Below are 18,253 nucleotides of genomic sequence, written 5' to 3'. Positions count from 1 at the left end.
ATTAATAACTATAGCTCAAAAGGGAAAAATAAAACAAGCATACACAGAAGATCCCCACGAAAACCTAAACGTAACAATAAACAGACCCTTTTTATCTTTGGGAGTTCCAGCCTGAACCCCAACTGCTTAGCTGCTGTGATGAACTAGGGATAAGTTACAACAGACGTTGTCTAATAGAGTCCCTCCCTTCTCTATGTGGAGTTTAACACTTTAAAACATTAGAAATGTCCGCTTCCAGGACTTCCTGCTTGCACAAGAAAGAATCTGTTTAGTGACACATCAGGATCATGAACTGTCACATTTCATTTTTGAATAATGAAAATCCAGAATTGTTTAAAACTATTCTTAGATACATCTAATCTGGTAACCACCACCGACCTCTGTGTTTATGGGAATTCACATACCAGCTAGCAGTACCTTGGTGCTGGTTGCCCTCTTTGGCACCGGAACACAATAATTTATTAAGCTTTTATATGAAATAAGTGTGCACAAATATCATGCAAACATTAGGACTGTACTCACAAACAGTGTATTAGAGACATAGACTTACACAAAAATCTTGTAAACAAAAGGGGAGAAGTATTATTTTCTGTACAAAATATGCAAGTTTTTCTTTTTCTTTTGATAATCTGTAAGATGCATCATAGTTCTGGCATTTTCAAAAAGTGAAAACTGTATAAAAATAAATATTCTATGTATAAACACACACACAGGCCAATCCAAGGTTAGAGGCATCACTGCAAAACAAAAACAAAACAAGGTACAGTTAGTTTCAAGGGGTCTGTGGACGCTTACTTCCCTGTAGGCAAGGAGGAGGATCTTGTCCTGGGTTGGATGGGAACTCTAGGGAAGAACACTTGGGGAATCATAAGCCCCTCTGGCAGGAAAAAACTCCTGTGGATGTTAAGCACCCTGAGGGTGGGGAAATTCCTTTTCCCTTGCAGTGACTCCCCTTTATGGTCACTAGAGGGCACTCTCTGTATTCTATCTTGGAGGCCTGGCAGCTTCCTTCCTGGTCCCAGATGGAACTCAATGGGTGTAGAACAACCAACAGGAAGCTCGCTAGTTCTCCAAAACTCTTTCTCTCAATAGTGGATGCTGTTCCCTTGCTAAGATAAGAAATATCTTTATCTTTTGACCATCAGCCATAGCCTTGAAGAAGAAATTCTTCCTTGGGGGCAAAGGGCTGTGTCCCTGGATAATAATCTTTATCCAGGTCTCACAGGGACAGACACAGGTGAGGCAGCTCTCTTGAGTGTTGAGCTTCCTCTTTCTTTATTTACCCAGACACATAGGTGTTCAACCTAGGGCCTGGTGTCCTGGTCACTCCTCCCGCCCAGTCCTGCAGGGTAATGACACTGAGCACTGCAGCACAGTGGGCTTGTTCCTCTCACTGCACGAGTGGCTGTGCTGTCACTGGCACAGGACTGGACTAGATGAATCTGGAGCAGGTTAGGAGGACACAGCCATAAGCTGAGACAGTGCTGGTGGAGAGCTGGAGAGAGGATGCTGAGCAGGAGGCAAGAGAGGCAGCCGTGGCCACAGACTGGGGAGCCCTGCACTAGGGATACCAGGGCTAAGAGGGGTGATTTTGTGGAAGCGTTGGCCTTGTGTCCTCAGATTGCTTTAATGGTGGCAAATGCCAAAGTGGATGTGAGTCAGCAAAGTCTCATTGCTGGCCAGAATGCTGGGAGCCCAGGAAAGACTGGGCTGCAGGTGGCATGTGTGCAGACACAGAGCTCCCATGGCTGAGGTCCAAGGGGGAAGGGTGTGATGGGGAGCTGGACAATCCTTAGAAGCAGGGGTAGGAGCCATGTGAGAGCCAGATGTGGTGGTGCACACCTGTGACCCCAACGCTCTAGGTAGCCGAGGCAAGATTGAGCCCTGTTTGGGCAATTTAGCAACTCAGCAAGAATCTGTCTCAAAAGGAAAAGGAAAGAGGGCCGGGGATGTAGCTTAGTGCAAAGGCCCTGAATTCAATCCCTGGTACTAAAAAAAAAAAAAAAAAAAAAAAAAGCCTCATGAGTTTAGTGAGTAAAAGGGGTGGGTATGCTCCACGTGGATTAACATCATGTGACTTAAATGACTTCATCTGAATGTTATGAGAGTGGCTAATTGATAACCTATTTTATAACATGGTCTCAGACTCCTTGGAGGACAGGCACTACCTAAATTTTGAAGTGTCTTCCAAGTGTGTACTGAGCCTGGGCATTCACTGGGCACCCGCCTTTGAAGGAGCACCTTTTCCTACCCATGTTGCACTGCTTCATGGGCAGGCAAGCAGAACGGATGCTGCGTGAGCCATGTGACACTGGTTGGGGAGGGTGTCCACCTCCCCCTGAGAAGTGCGGCTCGGAGGAGCTTACCTTGTTCCAGCATCCCTGGACTGGCAGGCCATCTTGACCCTGCGGGAAGGAAGGAGAGCAGAGCACTAAGACTCTTGGCTTGGTCTCTAAAGGGGGTGGGGCAGGGGTGACAAGGGCCACAAACATTTTGGCAGATCCTCGGGATTGACCCACCCACCCCTGTTCCAGGTGAAAACCCTTGGAAAGGGTGGGCGATAGACGCTGCTGCTGTTTCCCCTCAGCTAAGGTCCAGGGGCTGCAGTGTCAGGCCAAGAGGGGGCTGTCCTAGCCGCAGGATCGGCAAGCACAGAGGTCTTGGAGGGCCAGGAGAGGATGGCTGCTGCTCTGTGGAGTGCTGGGTGCTTGTCACTCAGCACTTGGGACTCTGTTTCTCCCATTGCAAAATCCAGGCAGAGGGAGAGGGGCAGTGACACTCCCAGCTGGCCTGACCCCTCATTTGTTTCTTTCTAAGCCTGGGAGGACACCTAGATAGTCTTGGTAATGGTCAGTCCTGGGTCGGGGTTGGGAGCAAAAAAAAATGACAGGCGTTCAGGGGTGCTGAAACATGACCCAGAGGTGCCTTCAGCAAGAGGGCAAGGGTCTGGCCAGGCCTCAGACATTGCTGGGGACTTGGGGGCAAAAGAGTAGGGCGGGGTAGCAAATATACATGGTTTGTGGCAACTATAGAGCACCCTGTAGCCTCAGAATGTAGCCTCAGGGGAGCCTAGCAATGGCCTAGCAGGCAAGGCTGAACCAAGGCTGGAGCTCAGGTTCTGAGTCCCATCTCCTAGCAAGGCAGCCGGATCCCAGCACTGTAGGCCTCGGGGCAGGGCCAGAGCAGACCTGGGGGCTCAGGGGAGGAGAAAGTGCTCAGTCCTGCAGGGAGGCAGGGAGGTCGGCCAAGTATCTTCTGTGGCACCAGGCACCTGATTCCCTTGTCACCCTGCCTTCAGCAGGTGCTGTCGGACATGAGGAAGGAAGACACTGAGTTCTCTTGTACTAAAAGTCATGATCTCCTGCTCCCTAACTCATAAGAATGCAATGCAGGACAGAATGAGATGCAAGAAAGGTAAGCTATGGTTCCTTCTGTGGAATTAATAGACAAATGATACATTGCCGTGGGATGCTGCTGGAGAAAAACATCACTTTGCATGAAGGGATGACATTTATTTCCCCCCCCCCCCCGAGCCAGGGAAGGGACTGCACAGGTAGCTGGTGCATCCCACAGGGTCCTGGGAGCCCTCTGCCATCTTTCCAGCCTGCTGTGCTATGACACAGTCTACATAGTCTCTGGAGGGAGAGGAGCCTCCGTGGGCCATAGGGCATTCCCATTGGCGGCAGGGGCAGTGAGCGGGGCAGGCAGAGAAGGGAAAGTCACATGCAGTGAGAAGCAGGAGGCTGTGGTGGTGGCACAGAACTGAAAGTACTCATAGATGGGAGAGGATGGTGGCCCAGGGAGGCCCATGGGGACTCACGGAGACAGGTGACACCTGCAGCTGAGAAGCATGCTTGGCAGGCTGCATGTGGGTAGATGCGGGTAGCCAGTGGGTAGGAGGCGTGCTCCTCCATGTGCTCGCCCTGTGCTGGGCCTACACAGGCCATGTGCCCTATAAGGTCACCCCATGCTGGGCATACAAAGGTCCTGGTTCCATCTATTAGCAAGGCAGCCAGATGCCAGAATTGCAGGCCCCAGGGCAGAGACAGAGCAGACCTAATGTCTTCTGGGATTTAAGCAAGGAGAACAAGCCTTTTAGGATCTGAACACCTGATCTTGGACTGTCCCTTAGTTTTCCTGGTGTCCTCCTGGCTGTGACCCAGAACCCAGCCCGGAAGAACAGGCCCAGTACTTCCCTTCTCACCTTAGCCGAACTCCTCAGTTTACCCTGTCTGTAACATGCCCATCTGCCCCTGGCCAAACTGTGAGATAAGGGAGGGCGAGGAGGTGGGGTGACCCAGGTATTCATTGCCAAGGCTTAAGTGTTTGACAGGTGCATTCTGCCCTAAATGCACAGCACAGAGGACAAGAACCTGACGAGAGAATGCACTTCCCTAGTTTATCTCTGGTGGCAGAAGTATCTGGAAGGAGCAGAACAGTCAAAGCTTGCTTGCGGGATGGGAGACCAAGGTGAGGTGCATCAGAAACAGTTACAGGAAGAAGCCAAGAAAACACCCAGCAAACTTCGCATGCAAGAGAGCGGCGTGCGGGAGCCCTCTGAGCATTAGGCAGGTGACCCTCGGTATCTATGGAGTGAAGTGGACACGATTCCTGGGCAGATGGAGCAGAAAGCACACGGGCCTAAACCACACACATGGGAAGCCCAAATCGACCATGCAGGCAGGCAGGGTGATGCCATACCAATGGGCATGGGGCATCCAGTCCGTCCAGCCCCGGTAACCCCGGTTCCCCTTTCTCTCCTTTAAAACCTCGATGTCCCTGTTTACAAAATCAACCACGATGATTATTCAGGTCAAGGGTGGCCAGCTCCAACTGCGGAGTGGAGAGGCCCAGTCCTAACCTGGCCAGGATGCAGGACCCTCGATATCCCACACTTCACACCTAAACTAAGTCCCAGTTGGTCCCTCATGTCCCACGTTCAGCCTCTGTGGCAGCAGAGCTCAGCCAGGAGTCGCATACAGCCAGCTCCCTGCACTGACCCCCTCTCTGGTTACAGAGTCACACGGGGCAATCACAGGTAACCTTCACACATCTTAGTTTTCAGAACCTTTGGGTGGACTGAAAGGGGACAGGAGAAACCCGCCAGATGCGCAATACATCGTTAGATGCTGGCTCTTTTGGGAAGGCTTCTGTGGGTGTCACCCTACTGATTTTGGTCTGTAGCTTTCAGGTTTTTGCTGGCTGGTGGGCATTGTGAGGCTGTGTCTGAAAAGCCCCTTGTGTGGCCTTGTTCTGCCCAGTACCGAGCATCAGGGGCCCTCAGGAGATTCTAACTCGGGTGTCCTGCATCCTGACCAAGTGAGGATTCAGATAACTAGAACGTCTGGCCACAGAAGTGACCACAAAACAAAGAAGGCAAATCATGGCTCACAAATGCTCCTCTGGTTTCCAAAGCCAGAATGGAGCCAAGCGCCGAGGCCTTCTCCAAAACCCCCTTTCCTGGTGGTTTCTTCACTTCCATGCTTCAATTGTTCTGCATCTTCAAAGAAAAAGGATTCAAAGGAAAAGGATTGAGCCATAATTGTTTGCAGCTGGGGTTGAAAGGCAACACCCACAGCTGGCAGAATTTCAGTGAGCAGACAGACTTTGGTCGCATCAGTGCAGTCATTTGGTTCTCATCTTGGTTGATTTGCCTTCTTTGTTTTAAACTTGCAAACCTCAAGGAGAAAACCAGAGCAATACAAGTGAGAGATGAAAACATACCAACGGACAGGGGGCATCTAATCCAGGCGCTCCTTGGTCTCCCTTATCCCCTTTAGGCCCTCTAGAGCCTTTCTTCCCCCTCTCCCCCTGTAAATAATAGTTTAGTCCAAGGGAGGAGAAAACAAACATCAAAACTTTAGGATCATTCACATGTTAAGGTTAGAGACAGAAAACAAAAATCAAGTTAAAGAGGAAAAAATAGAATGGTTCTTAATTAGGACATTCTGCCCAGCAGCAGGCTTTGGGAGCAATGCCCACCTCTCCCCTTTAGGTTTCTCAGAATTTGGCTAAGCGGGGCTGGGAGGTGACTGAAGACTCTGAAGCCCACTTTTGCTAATACTAAGCCCAGGGAGGGTCTGAGGTGAACTGCGTGACGAAAGGGCAACCTTCCCTTTGAGAACCTAGTTTTGAAGGGCTTTGGGCGCACGACATTTTGTATCAATTAATTTTCATCTCTCTGATATTCTAGTAGGGATCAAGATGATTTTGTTCAGAGTTTTGGGTGTATGTCTGCCTGCACGTGTGTGCAAGCATGGCCCAGGTGAGCGTATACACCTGCAGCCTGTTAGCACGTGCGGGTGTGGGCTATTCTGTGTATATGTAGTGTGCCTGTGTGCACGTGTCCTGATGTGTGCACATGTGCACGTGGGTGTGTGTGGCTCTCACCTGGGTTCTCCCATTGCATGTGCATTTCTGGTTCATCCTGGCCTGAAGTCACAGACAGCTGTTTCATTTTATTTCATCATAGAGAACTATCTGTATGTGGATATGGAGGTTCATGGAATTCATTTGTTTCTGAAAATGTCATCTAAATTGGCCCTATTTTCTAAATGTGCTGGGGTTCAGTTAAAGAAGAGCTGCAGGGAATTCCTAAAAGGGAAGAATCACTTTGTAATGAATTGGAATCTGGATCTCCACATGTTATGTTTCCTCAAAAAGGGAGCAAGCGCACCCCTAGGGGATTTCCCAGGACTCTTTTCTCTCATCTCATGTTTGGAGATTTCCACAGTGTCATTTTAGATGACAAGACCTGAAGGCTTGGGAGCATTTTGGTCAAAACAAAGGCTTGGAGTCCGAGCTGGTCCTGCCAATTATAAGTGGCATAGACTTTGGGAAGTGAGTTAACCTCTCTGAACCTCAGTTTCTTCACCTATAGAGTGGGTACAATAACATCCATGTCAGCAGTTTGTAGTGAGGTCTGTGTGTTCCTGAGTGCATGCTTAGTAAGGTATAGAGCACATGCTCAGCAGATAGCTGCTTCCTGATGATAATAATGATTGTTATTTTTTGTCAACTAGTAAAGGAGTTAAAGCTACAGCTAGAGGGCCCAATGTCTTGCCACATCTGAGGGCTCTGCAGGGAAAGGCTTTGGGGATCAGATTTGTTAGAAGGAGGTAGACATTAGGAATACTTGGTAACACCAGATTTCCCTGATGATTGAAATGCTAGAAAATTTCCTTGGATGTTTGGAAATTACCAAATTTCTTGATGCCAGAGACCCTCTGCAATCACCAGTGTGTTATTCTGAGTGAATTTTCTAAAGCACACATCCTTACTTAGAATGTGATGTGCTTAAGAGGAAACATGCATCTACATCCTAAGTGTGATCCCATCAGCAAGAAGGCTTGCCCCCGAGGAGGGCTGCATGGCATCAGGAAGGCCTAAATGGATGGAGCCATTTGGATGGAGAAGCCCATGGGAAATGTCCCTGGGAGGGGGCCCTTCACTCTTGGGTGTGAGTACAGTTTCCTAACTAAGGTGGTCCAAACTGCCAGAGAATGGGAGAGTCCGGGTCTTAGATGACTTTCAGGGGGCTTAGGGTGGGCTGAATGTTGACTTCCCTACTGTGCTCATGGTCACTAAGTGTGGCGCACCTCATTCTGAGGGCCTGTGCACCTTCCCAAGTCAGGTACCCTTGGAGGATGTGAGACCAGTGGCTCTCCCTACCTCCTCCCAGCCTCCTGCCCCAGAGATGGGCACAGGAGAGGCCCTGCAGGGGGATTCTAGCTGGTAAGGGGAAAGGGGGCAGAAAAGTCAAGTGTAGAGTTTCTTAACCAACAAAGGAAGCTGGTTTCTGAGGAAATACCTGGGAAGGTTGGGAGGGACGGGGGCGGGGGGGGGGAAGATGAGGGATGTGGGATTATAATAGGGGAACGATAAAAGTACGGGAAGGAAGAAGAAGGCCCAGGCCAAAAGAGAGTGCTGAGGGGAGAGGAGGAGGCAAGGAGGGTGAGAGAAGCGAGGCATGCACATGCGTGTGCACACACACACACACACACACACACTCACATCCTGGCAGGCTTCTCAGTGGCCTCAGACCTTTCCAGTTGGCTGGCTGCCCGGCCGCTCGGTGGCAGCACCCAATCTTTCTGATGACCAAAGTGCTAGCTAGACCCACCTTGTCCTTTATGTTCTGATTTGTCCCACTTGTGGCTCTGGGACGGTTTCACAGAGCTACTTAGAGACCAGAACAGAGCAACCTTTCTGTTGTCACATGTGTTCTTAGTAAGCTCCTGTTTGAGGCCTGGGTCTTTGGGCCCTACCATGAGGAGCTCCTTCCTTCCCTGACTTGAAAGAAGCTTCCAGATTATCCTGGGTGGGGACACAGAGCAGCAGGATCTTTAAGCTGTGTCATGGTTCACCGAAAGGTAAAACAGATCTCTAATAGGGTCCCCTAGGCATCATGGGGACAGAATTAGGGAGCTGCCTATGGGGAGTCACCCTCTAAAACTGGGGGGGGGGTGTTCAACAAGCTTGGCTTCATCTTTTAGGGGAACAACAGGGCTTCTAACCAGAATATGGGCTTAGTCTGGTAGCATTTTACTGATGAAAGCATCAAAATCCTGAGCTTTCAGTAGAAAAACAAACAATACAAAACATCTTTCCCTGAGTATACTCAGACTTTTGGAAGGCTTGTTAACGAGTTCTCAATCTCCCCCCAAAATCTTGATAGGGCTGGTGGCAAAAAAAAAGGTGTGAATTAGGAGTGATAAATCTCTTGGATGATGAGGAGAGCCATTTCTTGATTCGGAAAACTGCTCAGTGGCATAAATGAAGTGGCTTTTTATGGCATACTTTGGGCAACTGTACTATTTTCTGAACTTGACTTTGACTAAGTGACTTATTCTGATTTATATAGGGGTGGGAAAATTGTCAACTCCAGGAAAGAGAAGCTGACAAGAACGATTTTCCCACTAATTCCCAGGACCTCAGCTGATTATTCAACAACTTAAATTCCTTTGGCACCAGAGTCATCAGCCTGAGCCATCTCTTCCTCTTGCCTTCATCTGTGACAAGCGCACCTTCTCTGCCCTCCTCCAGTTCCACAGCAAAGTCATCCCTGTCACTAGAAGGACTGATTCTGCAGCCTTCAAACAGCTCAGTGCCTTAAGCCAACTGGAAATGTCTCAAGAAATAGGTTTTGAAAATATAAATCAAATATAATAAAACCAGAACACTTTAGCAGTAAGTCAGAAAGGAGGTTAGCATGCTCCTAAAGAGGTGGAATGATCACATTTGTCCAGACCTAAATTCCTCAATGCTGCTCCAAGTGACTTCCCAGCCTTGAAAATTGGCCACAGATCCAGAATTAGATCTGTTTATTCCAGTAGCTGCTAGACTTGGTTTTGCCATGGGTCATCTGGTAGGGACAGTTCTGCCTGCTCTCATTGGTTTATACAATTTATGGGACAAATTGAGTTGTTTTTGACAAGCTTCCAGTGAGGAGTATTTGGCGATATAGAGGCACTCAATACTTCTTACACTGAAGAGAATGGAATGAAATTGGTGCTACATGTGAACATACGGATTATGGCACTTTCTATCCATGAGCAGGGTACCAACTTTAGAAGATTTGGTCATAAGAACGGGGTTCTGGAACTCATGTGTTCTGCCTTTAGTGCTCTGGAGAGATCAGTTCATCTTGCCCTTATTCTGGGCTATGTTTCTCCATCTGCTACTCCCATTCTTTCTGAGATTTTTTGGACCCACCAGAAGATGGCTCGGGGTCTCTGGGGGCATGTGCCCTGCACCAAGGGCCACTGTGAGGATGTCACAGAGGAGAGAGACCCAAGACATTTCTTGGTCACAGGAAAATTATCCACACTGTGCCCACTTGCCCAGGGCCATGGCCTGTGTCACACACTATCGTGTGGCTGTGGGTGCCGTGGCCGCTCAGTGCATCCTGTGAAGACGGAAGGAACCAGAGAAGAGACAAGCAGCCTGGGAGGCTGGCAGACCCTTTTTGAGAGAAATAGTTATAATATTTTTTTTAAAGGCTTGGTTGCTTATAACAGCTTTCTGCCTTCTAGGAACTGGACTTTATTTTCTCATTCACCAGTGGCCTGGGGTGCCTGGCAAATCTAACTTTCAGAAGGCCAAGACAATGTAATGATGGATCTAAAAATATCACTTAGGGGCCTATTATCAGGGCAACATGGAGAGGGCTGGACACGTAGCTCCTGTTACTGGATGGCAATGCTAATCTGATGGCCACTGTGGGATTTAGGCTCCCCTGAAATGTGGAACCGTACACACTTCAATTTCAGGATTAGCCAGGCTCCCTGCGAGCCATGGATTAAGCACCTTGCTATAAACCCTTTCAGTTTAGGGTGATTTATCAGGAAATACTGCATTTCCATGTTAGGTCAGGACACCCCAGTCGATCATTCCACCTCATCATGAAAACATTAGTAACCAGGGTCAAAGTATGAGGGCTCCGATTTACCCGGTTTCCTTTATCCCCGGGTGGTCCGTGTAAACCCTGAAATAAATCAGAGAAACGAGGGCATGTTAATGAGCAGATACAGAATAGCCAGTTGCACAGTCTTCGCTCAGGCTTAGAAAGCTCCCTGCTGACGCCTAATTCAGGGGAGACGGGCTTAATCATCCCCATTTTACAGAAGGACAGATGAGCCAGTCCTCCAAGGAACCTGACCCAGAGGTGAATGTTGAGTTATGGGCAAAGCCAACATGATTCTGGCTTTCTTGCACTTGAGTCTGTGTCCCCGCTGTGTTCTTCCGAGGTCACGACTGCAGATGAATGGTCGGTTCTGAGGGCCTGGCAGACAGGCACAGGGTGCTCCTGGCAGAGGAGTGCTCCTATGGCTCTCCTGCTGGGCTCTTGCAGGCAAAATGACTAGCATTTCAGGCCTTCTTGCAAGGTGACAAATGCTCTTGGGGAATAAGCGGGAGCAGAGACTGGCCTGGACTTGCCTCCTTAGATAACACGTTACTACAACCTTTCAGTTCAGTGAGGCATCCTGGTTCTTTTGCGTGGATGCTCAGCTTTTACAATGAAGCACAGCAGGCTGCAGGCAGAGCTCAGTCTGCTCCTCAAGCTTCGGTGCCCTTGGGAAAGCTGCCTGGGTTTGCAGCATCTCCTTTCTGTGTCATGGAGAGCTGGATTTGATGCTGCCCTTCTTTGAGGGCAGAGGTGGTGGCTCAACCACCTGGGAGGCTCCATGCACCTGACACAGGGGCACTGGATGTGCTGTTATATCCTGTGATTCGGTCCCCTAGGTTTAGCACCTGGCCCCCCTGAGTGTGCCTTTGTGAGTTCCAGCTCCCCATCAGTAGCGTCTTGGTGGCATCCTCTGTCACAGAATGCTCCAGGCTCTGGATGTTCGATTTTGTCCTGGTTTCCAGTGAGTACAGGGGTGGGAGGGATAGGGGGAGAAATATAGAGACAGGGAGGCCCAGATGGGGAGGGAGATAGAGATAGAGAGAGAGAGAGAGAGAGAGAGAGAGAGAGAGAGAGAGAGAGACCCTCTGGTCCCATGGGACTCACAGGAAGCCCAGCTGCCCCCATTGGTCCTGTCATCCCTGGATCTCCTTTGCTGCCCTGAAACGAGAGAAAGAAGCCTATGAATCCTTGCTAATGTAGCAACAACAACATCCTGTTACCAACCTCCTGAAAGGCCTCAGGAAAGAGGGTTGTGTGTGGGGATGGGGGAGGGGGATTGAGGGTGGGACGCCAGTGTTGACTCTGTCCCAGAGGGGCTGGGGACCCCTTCAGTCTCTCTACCTAATACAGCCTATCCCCCAATCCCCTCCACGAGGACTAGTATATGGGCCGGCACAGAAGAAAGGAAAGGACAAAATGGATTTGAAGTCTTCTCTGAAGCCTCAGAGCCAACCAACCCTTGGAGCAACCATTAGCCCTCTGCAGACGCTGCACCCCTCCATCAGTTCTAGACAATCAGCAAGGTGGGTGGACAGAGGGGGCGCTTCCAGCAGGTGGACAACCCAATGAATGCCCCAGGGTTTAGCTGCGAGGAGAGGATGAGAGAGAATCATGCTCTCCAGTCTCTACCAGGCTGCCTCCCACCACCCTCAACCCCACTTATGCCTGCTCTACACAGAATGGGCTGACATCAGGGTTTCAAGTGACATGGCCAGGGCCACTTGACAAGGACCACAGGGACCAAGGTTAATGCTCTCCCCTCCACACTTCTCAGTGTCCTCCGGGAACTTTCTGATTACCACTGGACACTGTTCTGTGCTGGTCACTAAGTCATCACAAGTGTAAGCCCAGGCAGTGAGAACAGTATGGGAAGCCTTGTCAGGCTGTCCTGTGACAGAGGCCAGGAGAGCAGAGGCTGAGGTGGAGGCTGTGTTTCATCTTTCCAAATTGCTGCCCACCTGTGGGCATAGGTCTGCCAGCTCCCAAGGGCTGCTGTGACAGTGACAGATGAAGGGAAGGATGAGGGCTGAGACTGGTGTGGTAACCAGTGTGGTCCCAGGTCCCGGGCTGGGGGCTGAGGAAGAATGGCCTGATCCTTCCCACCTGGCTACCTGGGCTCCCGGAGTGCTCACCCTCTCGCCCTTTGGTCCTGCGGGGCCTGGAATGCCAATTGGTCCTGGAGTGCCCTGGGAGGGAAAGAGAGCAGAGGTAAGACACCAGGTTTTGGGAGCCCTGGGAATCCTGCCCGACACCTGGAGATGAGCGAGGTCCAAGGCCCAGTTTTCAGGGTTGGCGAGGCCAGGCATGTTCAGGGCATTCATGTGACTGGGTTGTTATCTTTTTTTTGGGTTTGGGGGTCTCTGCGTAGAAAGCACCTCCCCGCTGCTTCAGAGCCAGATTCATGGAATGAAACCCTTTCACGTCATAACCAGGCTCACCAAGGCTGAAAACAACAGGAGAATGGCTGCTTAGTTTGCTCCCAGAAGCACTTGGGAGGGAGGTGACCACATTCCAGGACAGGGGCTGGAGCTGGCACCCTGTGCTGTCACAGCTCCACATGCAGCGGGAGGGTTTTCATGCCACAGAGACCAATGCGGACACACACAGAGGCAGGCGAGAGGGTCATTCAGCAGCACCCACCCTGTCACCCCCCCTCCATGGACCTGTCTCTGCCTCCAACTGCTGGCCTGGCCTTTTATCCCCACCTGCAGGCCTGCAGAACAGGCTGGAAGGGAGTGCACATCCTGGTGTCTGCACTGCACGGGCCTGCAGGGAGGTGGGGCAGGGACTCTCCCAGCCAGGGCAGCAGGGAGCTGGAGGAGGAAGCCGCGGGAGCAGCGTTGCTTAGAGACAGAGCAGGGGCTCCGGCATCATCAGACATCTTCCCTGGGTCCCCCGCTGCAGCTGGACTGGGCCAGGTATGTATTTCACAGCTCTTTTCTGCCTCAGTGTTTATGTACCTAACTCGGATGAAGACGTGGGGTGCAAGGTGTTCTGAGAGTAGCTGTGAAAACAGGGCATGAGCAAGTGGGAAAAAGCTGATTTTTTCCACATGAGAAAAAAGAGCTATGAGCCAATCTCCTCGGCCCTTTGCAGCTATGAGGAAGAAGGGAGGCCATGGGCATCCACAACGACAGCACAGCTAAAAGCCAGAACCGGATACAGCTCAGAACCGGGCTCTCGAGTCCTGGACCCTGGAGGAGTGCCCTAGTCTATCTGAGTGTCAGGTCTTCCCCCTATAAAACGAGGGGCAAAGTGAGTGTTTTCTGCCAAGACTCAATGCAAGGATGTTGACACTGTTCCTGCAGGTCCCACGTCAGCTGCAGGAGTCTCGTCCCCCTCTCTCCGTCACCTGCTCATCAAAACCTCATTGCTAGGTGGGCCTTGGGCCAACATGGCCTCGAAAGCAGCCTCTAGGGATACAGGGGATCCACTGGCTGGGAGAGGCTGGGCATACACACAGCTTGTGTGGCGCCTTAGCAGGGAAGCTGGCCTCCTGACCCTAGAGAGGGTGTGATCTCCACACCATAAGTGACAGTCTGATGTCCTCATGGATGCTCAGGGTGGAGACTGAAGGTGGAAAGGAGGCCACTGTCTCTGGTGCCTCAGCTGTTTGGCCCTTCTATGAAGAATGGAGAAAGGGGATCCCAGGGCCCCATCCCTGCTCTGTAATACACCCCCTTGCTGGGCTGCAGGGCGGCAGTGGGCCCTGGCAGTGAAAGGTCTATGGTTGAAACATGTGCACAGGACACAGAGCTGGAACTGGCCTGTCTACTATGCCCACACCCACCAGGCTGGCCAAGCCCCATAGGCAGACAGGAGAAGGACAGGGTTCACAGCATGAAGACAACACAGCAGGACCGGCACATACAGACACTGGTGTGATTGCTGGGGACTCAGCTGTCCTTCGGGGTCTGGGATGGTGCCTGCAGGCCCAGGGCCCCTGGGTGCACAGAGGGGATGGAGCTCTTGGGTGCAGGCCAGCCCTGCCCTCTTAGGCCAGGAGGCCTGCAAAAGCACTCTGAACTGAGTGTGGACCTTTCTGGTGTCCATGGTGGGGATAAGGAATGACTCACTAAGGAAACGAGGTCACAGTGGGACAGACAGGAGGGATCACAGGCTGGGAGTGGGGCAGAATGGGGGGGGGGAACTGGGGTGAAGTGACACTCACCGGTGGCCCCGGCCTGCCGTCCAAACCTGAAGCTCCCTGGACGAAGGGCACAGTTTGACCAAAAGAAGGGGAAGGGAGGATTGGGAGGGAGAGAAAGGGACAATGGGAAGGGAAGAGGTGAGTAAGCATGACTCTGGACAGACACAAACGCTGGCATCAAACACGACGGGAGGAATGAGCCTGGAGGACAGGGAGTGTATTTACATGGAGACCAGGACGACACAGAGACACCAAACGCTGTGGCCACTGCTGAGCAGGCTGGGCAGAGACCAACACAGAGGCTGCTCTGGTCCTCCACACCCCCCCCTCCCCTTGTGCCCCATCTCAGGAACCCCTTGCCTAGGGGACCTCAGGGCTCCAGGGAAAGGGGTAAGAAAGGGAATCCTGGTAGACGTTTGGATTCAGGGCTGTGCACTCTACCCAGTAGTGGATTCCTGGTAAGGATGAAGCCTCACTGAGGACCCAGACAAGGGGGCCCTTGTCAGCCTCCTGCACGCTGGTTGAGATCAGGCCGAGCCCCTCCCCCTGCACTCCCCTTATCTGGTCAGCCCTGAGCTCCTGCATCTGCTTTGGAAACTTGGGTGGAAGCTGGCTGGAAGAGTCAACCCCTGAGTGAGAACACTGATAGTGCTTGACATTTCTCTGGTATTTTATCATCTGCAGAATCTAACACAAACCCAATCTGTGCATAACGCTGCAAACAAGCCCCTTTATAAAAGAGGCCTTGAAGGCAGCTGACTGGACCATAGGTCCAAGGCCACGTATCTCCCATGGAAAACAGGCAGGCGGGACATTATTCAGACTCACACCTACTCTTACCCAATGCCAGGCTAAGAAGCTGCTCCTGCAGCCCACCTAGGAAAGCTAGGGGGACATTTTCTAAAGGGACCAATGTGATTAGCCAAGGAGAAGGCAGCCAGAGTTCCCTAGCTAATAAGAACTGAATTCCTGGAAGCTGCTTCCAACTGAGTTCAGAGATGAGCCTCAGCCTCAGGATTTTAGGGTGGAGGAAGAGCCCTGGAAAGGAGGCCAGGGAGCTGATTCCTCCCAGAAAAAAAGCATCAGGTAGAAGACTCACCAAGGCCTTAGTTCTCAGTGTTAGGCCCGTGTGGTTCCGGAACTGGCCTTGGTCTTTCAGCCTACAGCTGAGGTTCTCAACCCCAGCGCATGTCAGCGACTTCTGATATCACACACTGCAGATTCCCAGACCCCATCCCTCCCCAGTTCCATCAGAGTCTCCAACACAGGGGCACGCCTCTGTCCAAAAGCTGCAGAATTCAAGAGACTGGGCACTGGGGTTGCACGCTAATGCACACTGGGGTTGAGAACCTCAGCTGCAGCCTGAAGGGCCAAGAGCAGTCCCAGAGCCATGTGGGCCCAACACTGAGAACCTAAAGACTCGGCCTTTCACATGCATCGTGTCACCTGTCAGCCCTTGACTTCATTCTCCAATGTCCGCTGGAGTTGTTGGGGCCATGAAGGTGGGTGAAGAGAGATTTGTGTGTGTGAGCAGACAGGAAGGAGTCTCCGTAGGAAGGAGGACTTACACATTGCAGGCACAGCTACAGTAAGGAAAATGTCTGTTCAAGTCACTGATTTTTTTTGTAGCCTGTCATGGAAATCAGTTTCTTAAATATTCCTACATTTGTGCATTCAGGAGGGTATAATTATATCTTTTGCATTGGCTATGATTGCATTAACCAGATCTGCAGAGCTGGGGTAACTGGTTTCCCACTGTTGCTCTGACTTTTATGGCTACTGGGGTGGGGACAACCCTTGAGTGGGGGGACGGAGGAAGACAGAATAGCTGAAAGGAGCTCTTTTGCAAAGATGTGTACTCCGTAGAGGAGCAACATCTGGCCCAGTCTGTCCACCAAGTTCCTGTGTGACCTCAGTGGCCATTGATGAAATAATGAGATAGTTCACTAATACCCCTTCCAGTTCTTGAAAACCCAGCTCACTGGGTGCCAACATTGGTAGGGTGTGTGATGTGCTCACCTGGGCACAGGGGGGCAGTGACAAGACCACCAAGATATGGGGCCATGGACAAAGGGATGAGCCCCCCCAGCCCAGCCCTACTTCTGGACAAGTAGATGCCTTCTGAGCAGCCTAAGCCACTGACCAGGGGCCTCTAACTCTGAGCAGGCAGAACTCTCTGGGATCTTGAGTAAGAATGGGCTTAGTCTGCTGGGACCACAGAGTCAGACTGTTACATTCGTCAGTGCTGAGGCTAGTGCTTAAGAGGACAGAGCAAGGTTTTCTTGGAGGTCCTTCTGGGATGTAGGGGTGAGATGGAGGACACCTCACTGCTCCACTGCTCCCTAACCCCTCCATGCTGAGCTCCCACATAGCAGACCTGCTCCCTAACCCCTCCATGCTGAGCTCCCACATAGCAGACCTGCTCCCTAACCCCTCCATGCTGAGCTCCCACATAGCAGACCTGCTCCCTAACCCCTCCATGCTGAGCTCCCACATAGCAGACCTGCTCCCTAACCCCTCCATGCTGAGCTCCCTTGATTGCCCTTGATAGCAGACTTGACTGCCCTGAATCAGGCACAAGCAGGTCCCGAGGTGGTTCTGGGTCCTCTGCCTTTCCGCCTGACCTCCTTAGGGTGGGAACGTTGTCCTACTTAGCTTCATTCTCCCAGCACCAAGGCAAGGCTTGATCCGGGGAAGATGCTCAGAAAATTAAAGCCTGCCCAGGTGGGAGGGAAGGCCACACAGAGCCTTGGAACACTCAGAACTTCAGAACCTGGACTTTTCAAGCAGCTTTCACCCCAGTTCCTGGTCAGGGCCACACCAGTGGGCTCCTCACAGTGGTCTTGCCGGGGCCCAGATACTTACGGGTAATCCCAGAGGCCCTCGGTCTCCTTTTTCTCCCTGGACACCCTTCTCTCCTTTTGCTCCATCTAGTCCTGCTTCCCCCTGGAGGAGAGGGAGATAGAGGAGATCACAGAAGGGAACGTCACAGACACCCTTTCCCATCTTGTTCTGTTTGTACGGGAGGGAGGAGGTGAAGGTGGTCGGGCCAGCGGTGGCGGGCTGGGCATGCCAAGCATCCCCGAGTCACCAGCCTGTCTTTGTCACAGTTAGCACTTATAGCAAAAGGGATGCACAGAGTGGGGACAGTACCCAGGGAAGTTCTGGGTCAGGCGTCAGGACAGGATGGAAAAACTAGGACCCTACAGGATTTGCTGGTAGCTGCCCCAAACACCACCTTTGGACCTCAGAGCTTCACCCACTTGTTGGGAGAAGAAACTCCCCTAAGTCCCCTGAACAATATCAGGACAGAAGGTAGGGGCCACTGTCCTGCCACTAGCTGCCGGCCCGTTTTGTTCATTTGCAGTGCTTTGCAGGAGACCAGTGAGATTGGCCCTGGGCTAAACCTGTTTTCCTCCTGTACTTCAGGGTGAGTGAGGAGTCTAGGGCAGGTGAGATGGGAAAGGGGTTTTCTAAGAATCCAGCCTGCCGCCCTGTGGAACCAACAGATGGATGGGAAAATCCTGTGTCCCAAGAAAGCCAGGTGCAGTGCTGGATGTTAATGGGAGTGTGGGAGCTCGTTCTGCCCAGTGGCACCCCACGACTGGAGCATCACATGGGGTCATTTAGAGAGATGGGTCATCTGGGTTCTGAGCCTTTCCCTCTTTTCTGCCCTCGCTGGCCCAGCCCCTCCC

General features: G+C 51.6%; 1 protein-coding gene across 1 annotated transcript in view; it reads right to left on the bottom strand.

Annotated features, from left to right (window-relative positions):
- Positions 1 to 418: 418 nt before the first annotated feature.
- Positions 419 to 18,253, bottom strand: part of LOC100720893 (collagen alpha-1(XIII) chain) — a 74,495-nt gene continuing 56,660 nt past the window's right edge. Inside the window, exons 31-38 of the mRNA XM_063239620.1 lie at positions 17,424 to 17,504; positions 14,580 to 14,615; positions 12,541 to 12,594; positions 11,513 to 11,566; positions 10,451 to 10,486; positions 4,702 to 4,779; positions 2,367 to 2,405; positions 419 to 737 (exon numbers count right to left, since the gene is read on the bottom strand). Coding sequence (XP_063095690.1) covers positions 735 to 737; positions 2,367 to 2,405; positions 4,702 to 4,779; positions 10,451 to 10,486; positions 11,513 to 11,566; positions 12,541 to 12,594; positions 14,580 to 14,615; positions 17,424 to 17,504 — 381 coding nt within the window. The 3' untranslated portion in view covers positions 419 to 734. The remainder of the gene's footprint in view (positions 738 to 2,366; positions 2,406 to 4,701; positions 4,780 to 10,450; positions 10,487 to 11,512; positions 11,567 to 12,540; positions 12,595 to 14,579; positions 14,616 to 17,423; positions 17,505 to 18,253) is intronic.

The sequence above is a fragment of the Cavia porcellus genome, unplaced genomic scaffold, assembly GCF_034190915.1.
Source record: "Cavia porcellus strain 051 isolate PalLab524CR breed Dunkin Hartley unplaced genomic scaffold, mCavPor4.1 scaffold_28, whole genome shotgun sequence".
Lineage (NCBI taxonomy): Eukaryota > Metazoa > Chordata > Mammalia > Rodentia > Caviidae > Cavia > Cavia porcellus.
The sequence above is the reverse complement of the archived record's forward strand: the minus strand, read 5'-3'. Positions and strand labels throughout refer to the sequence as shown.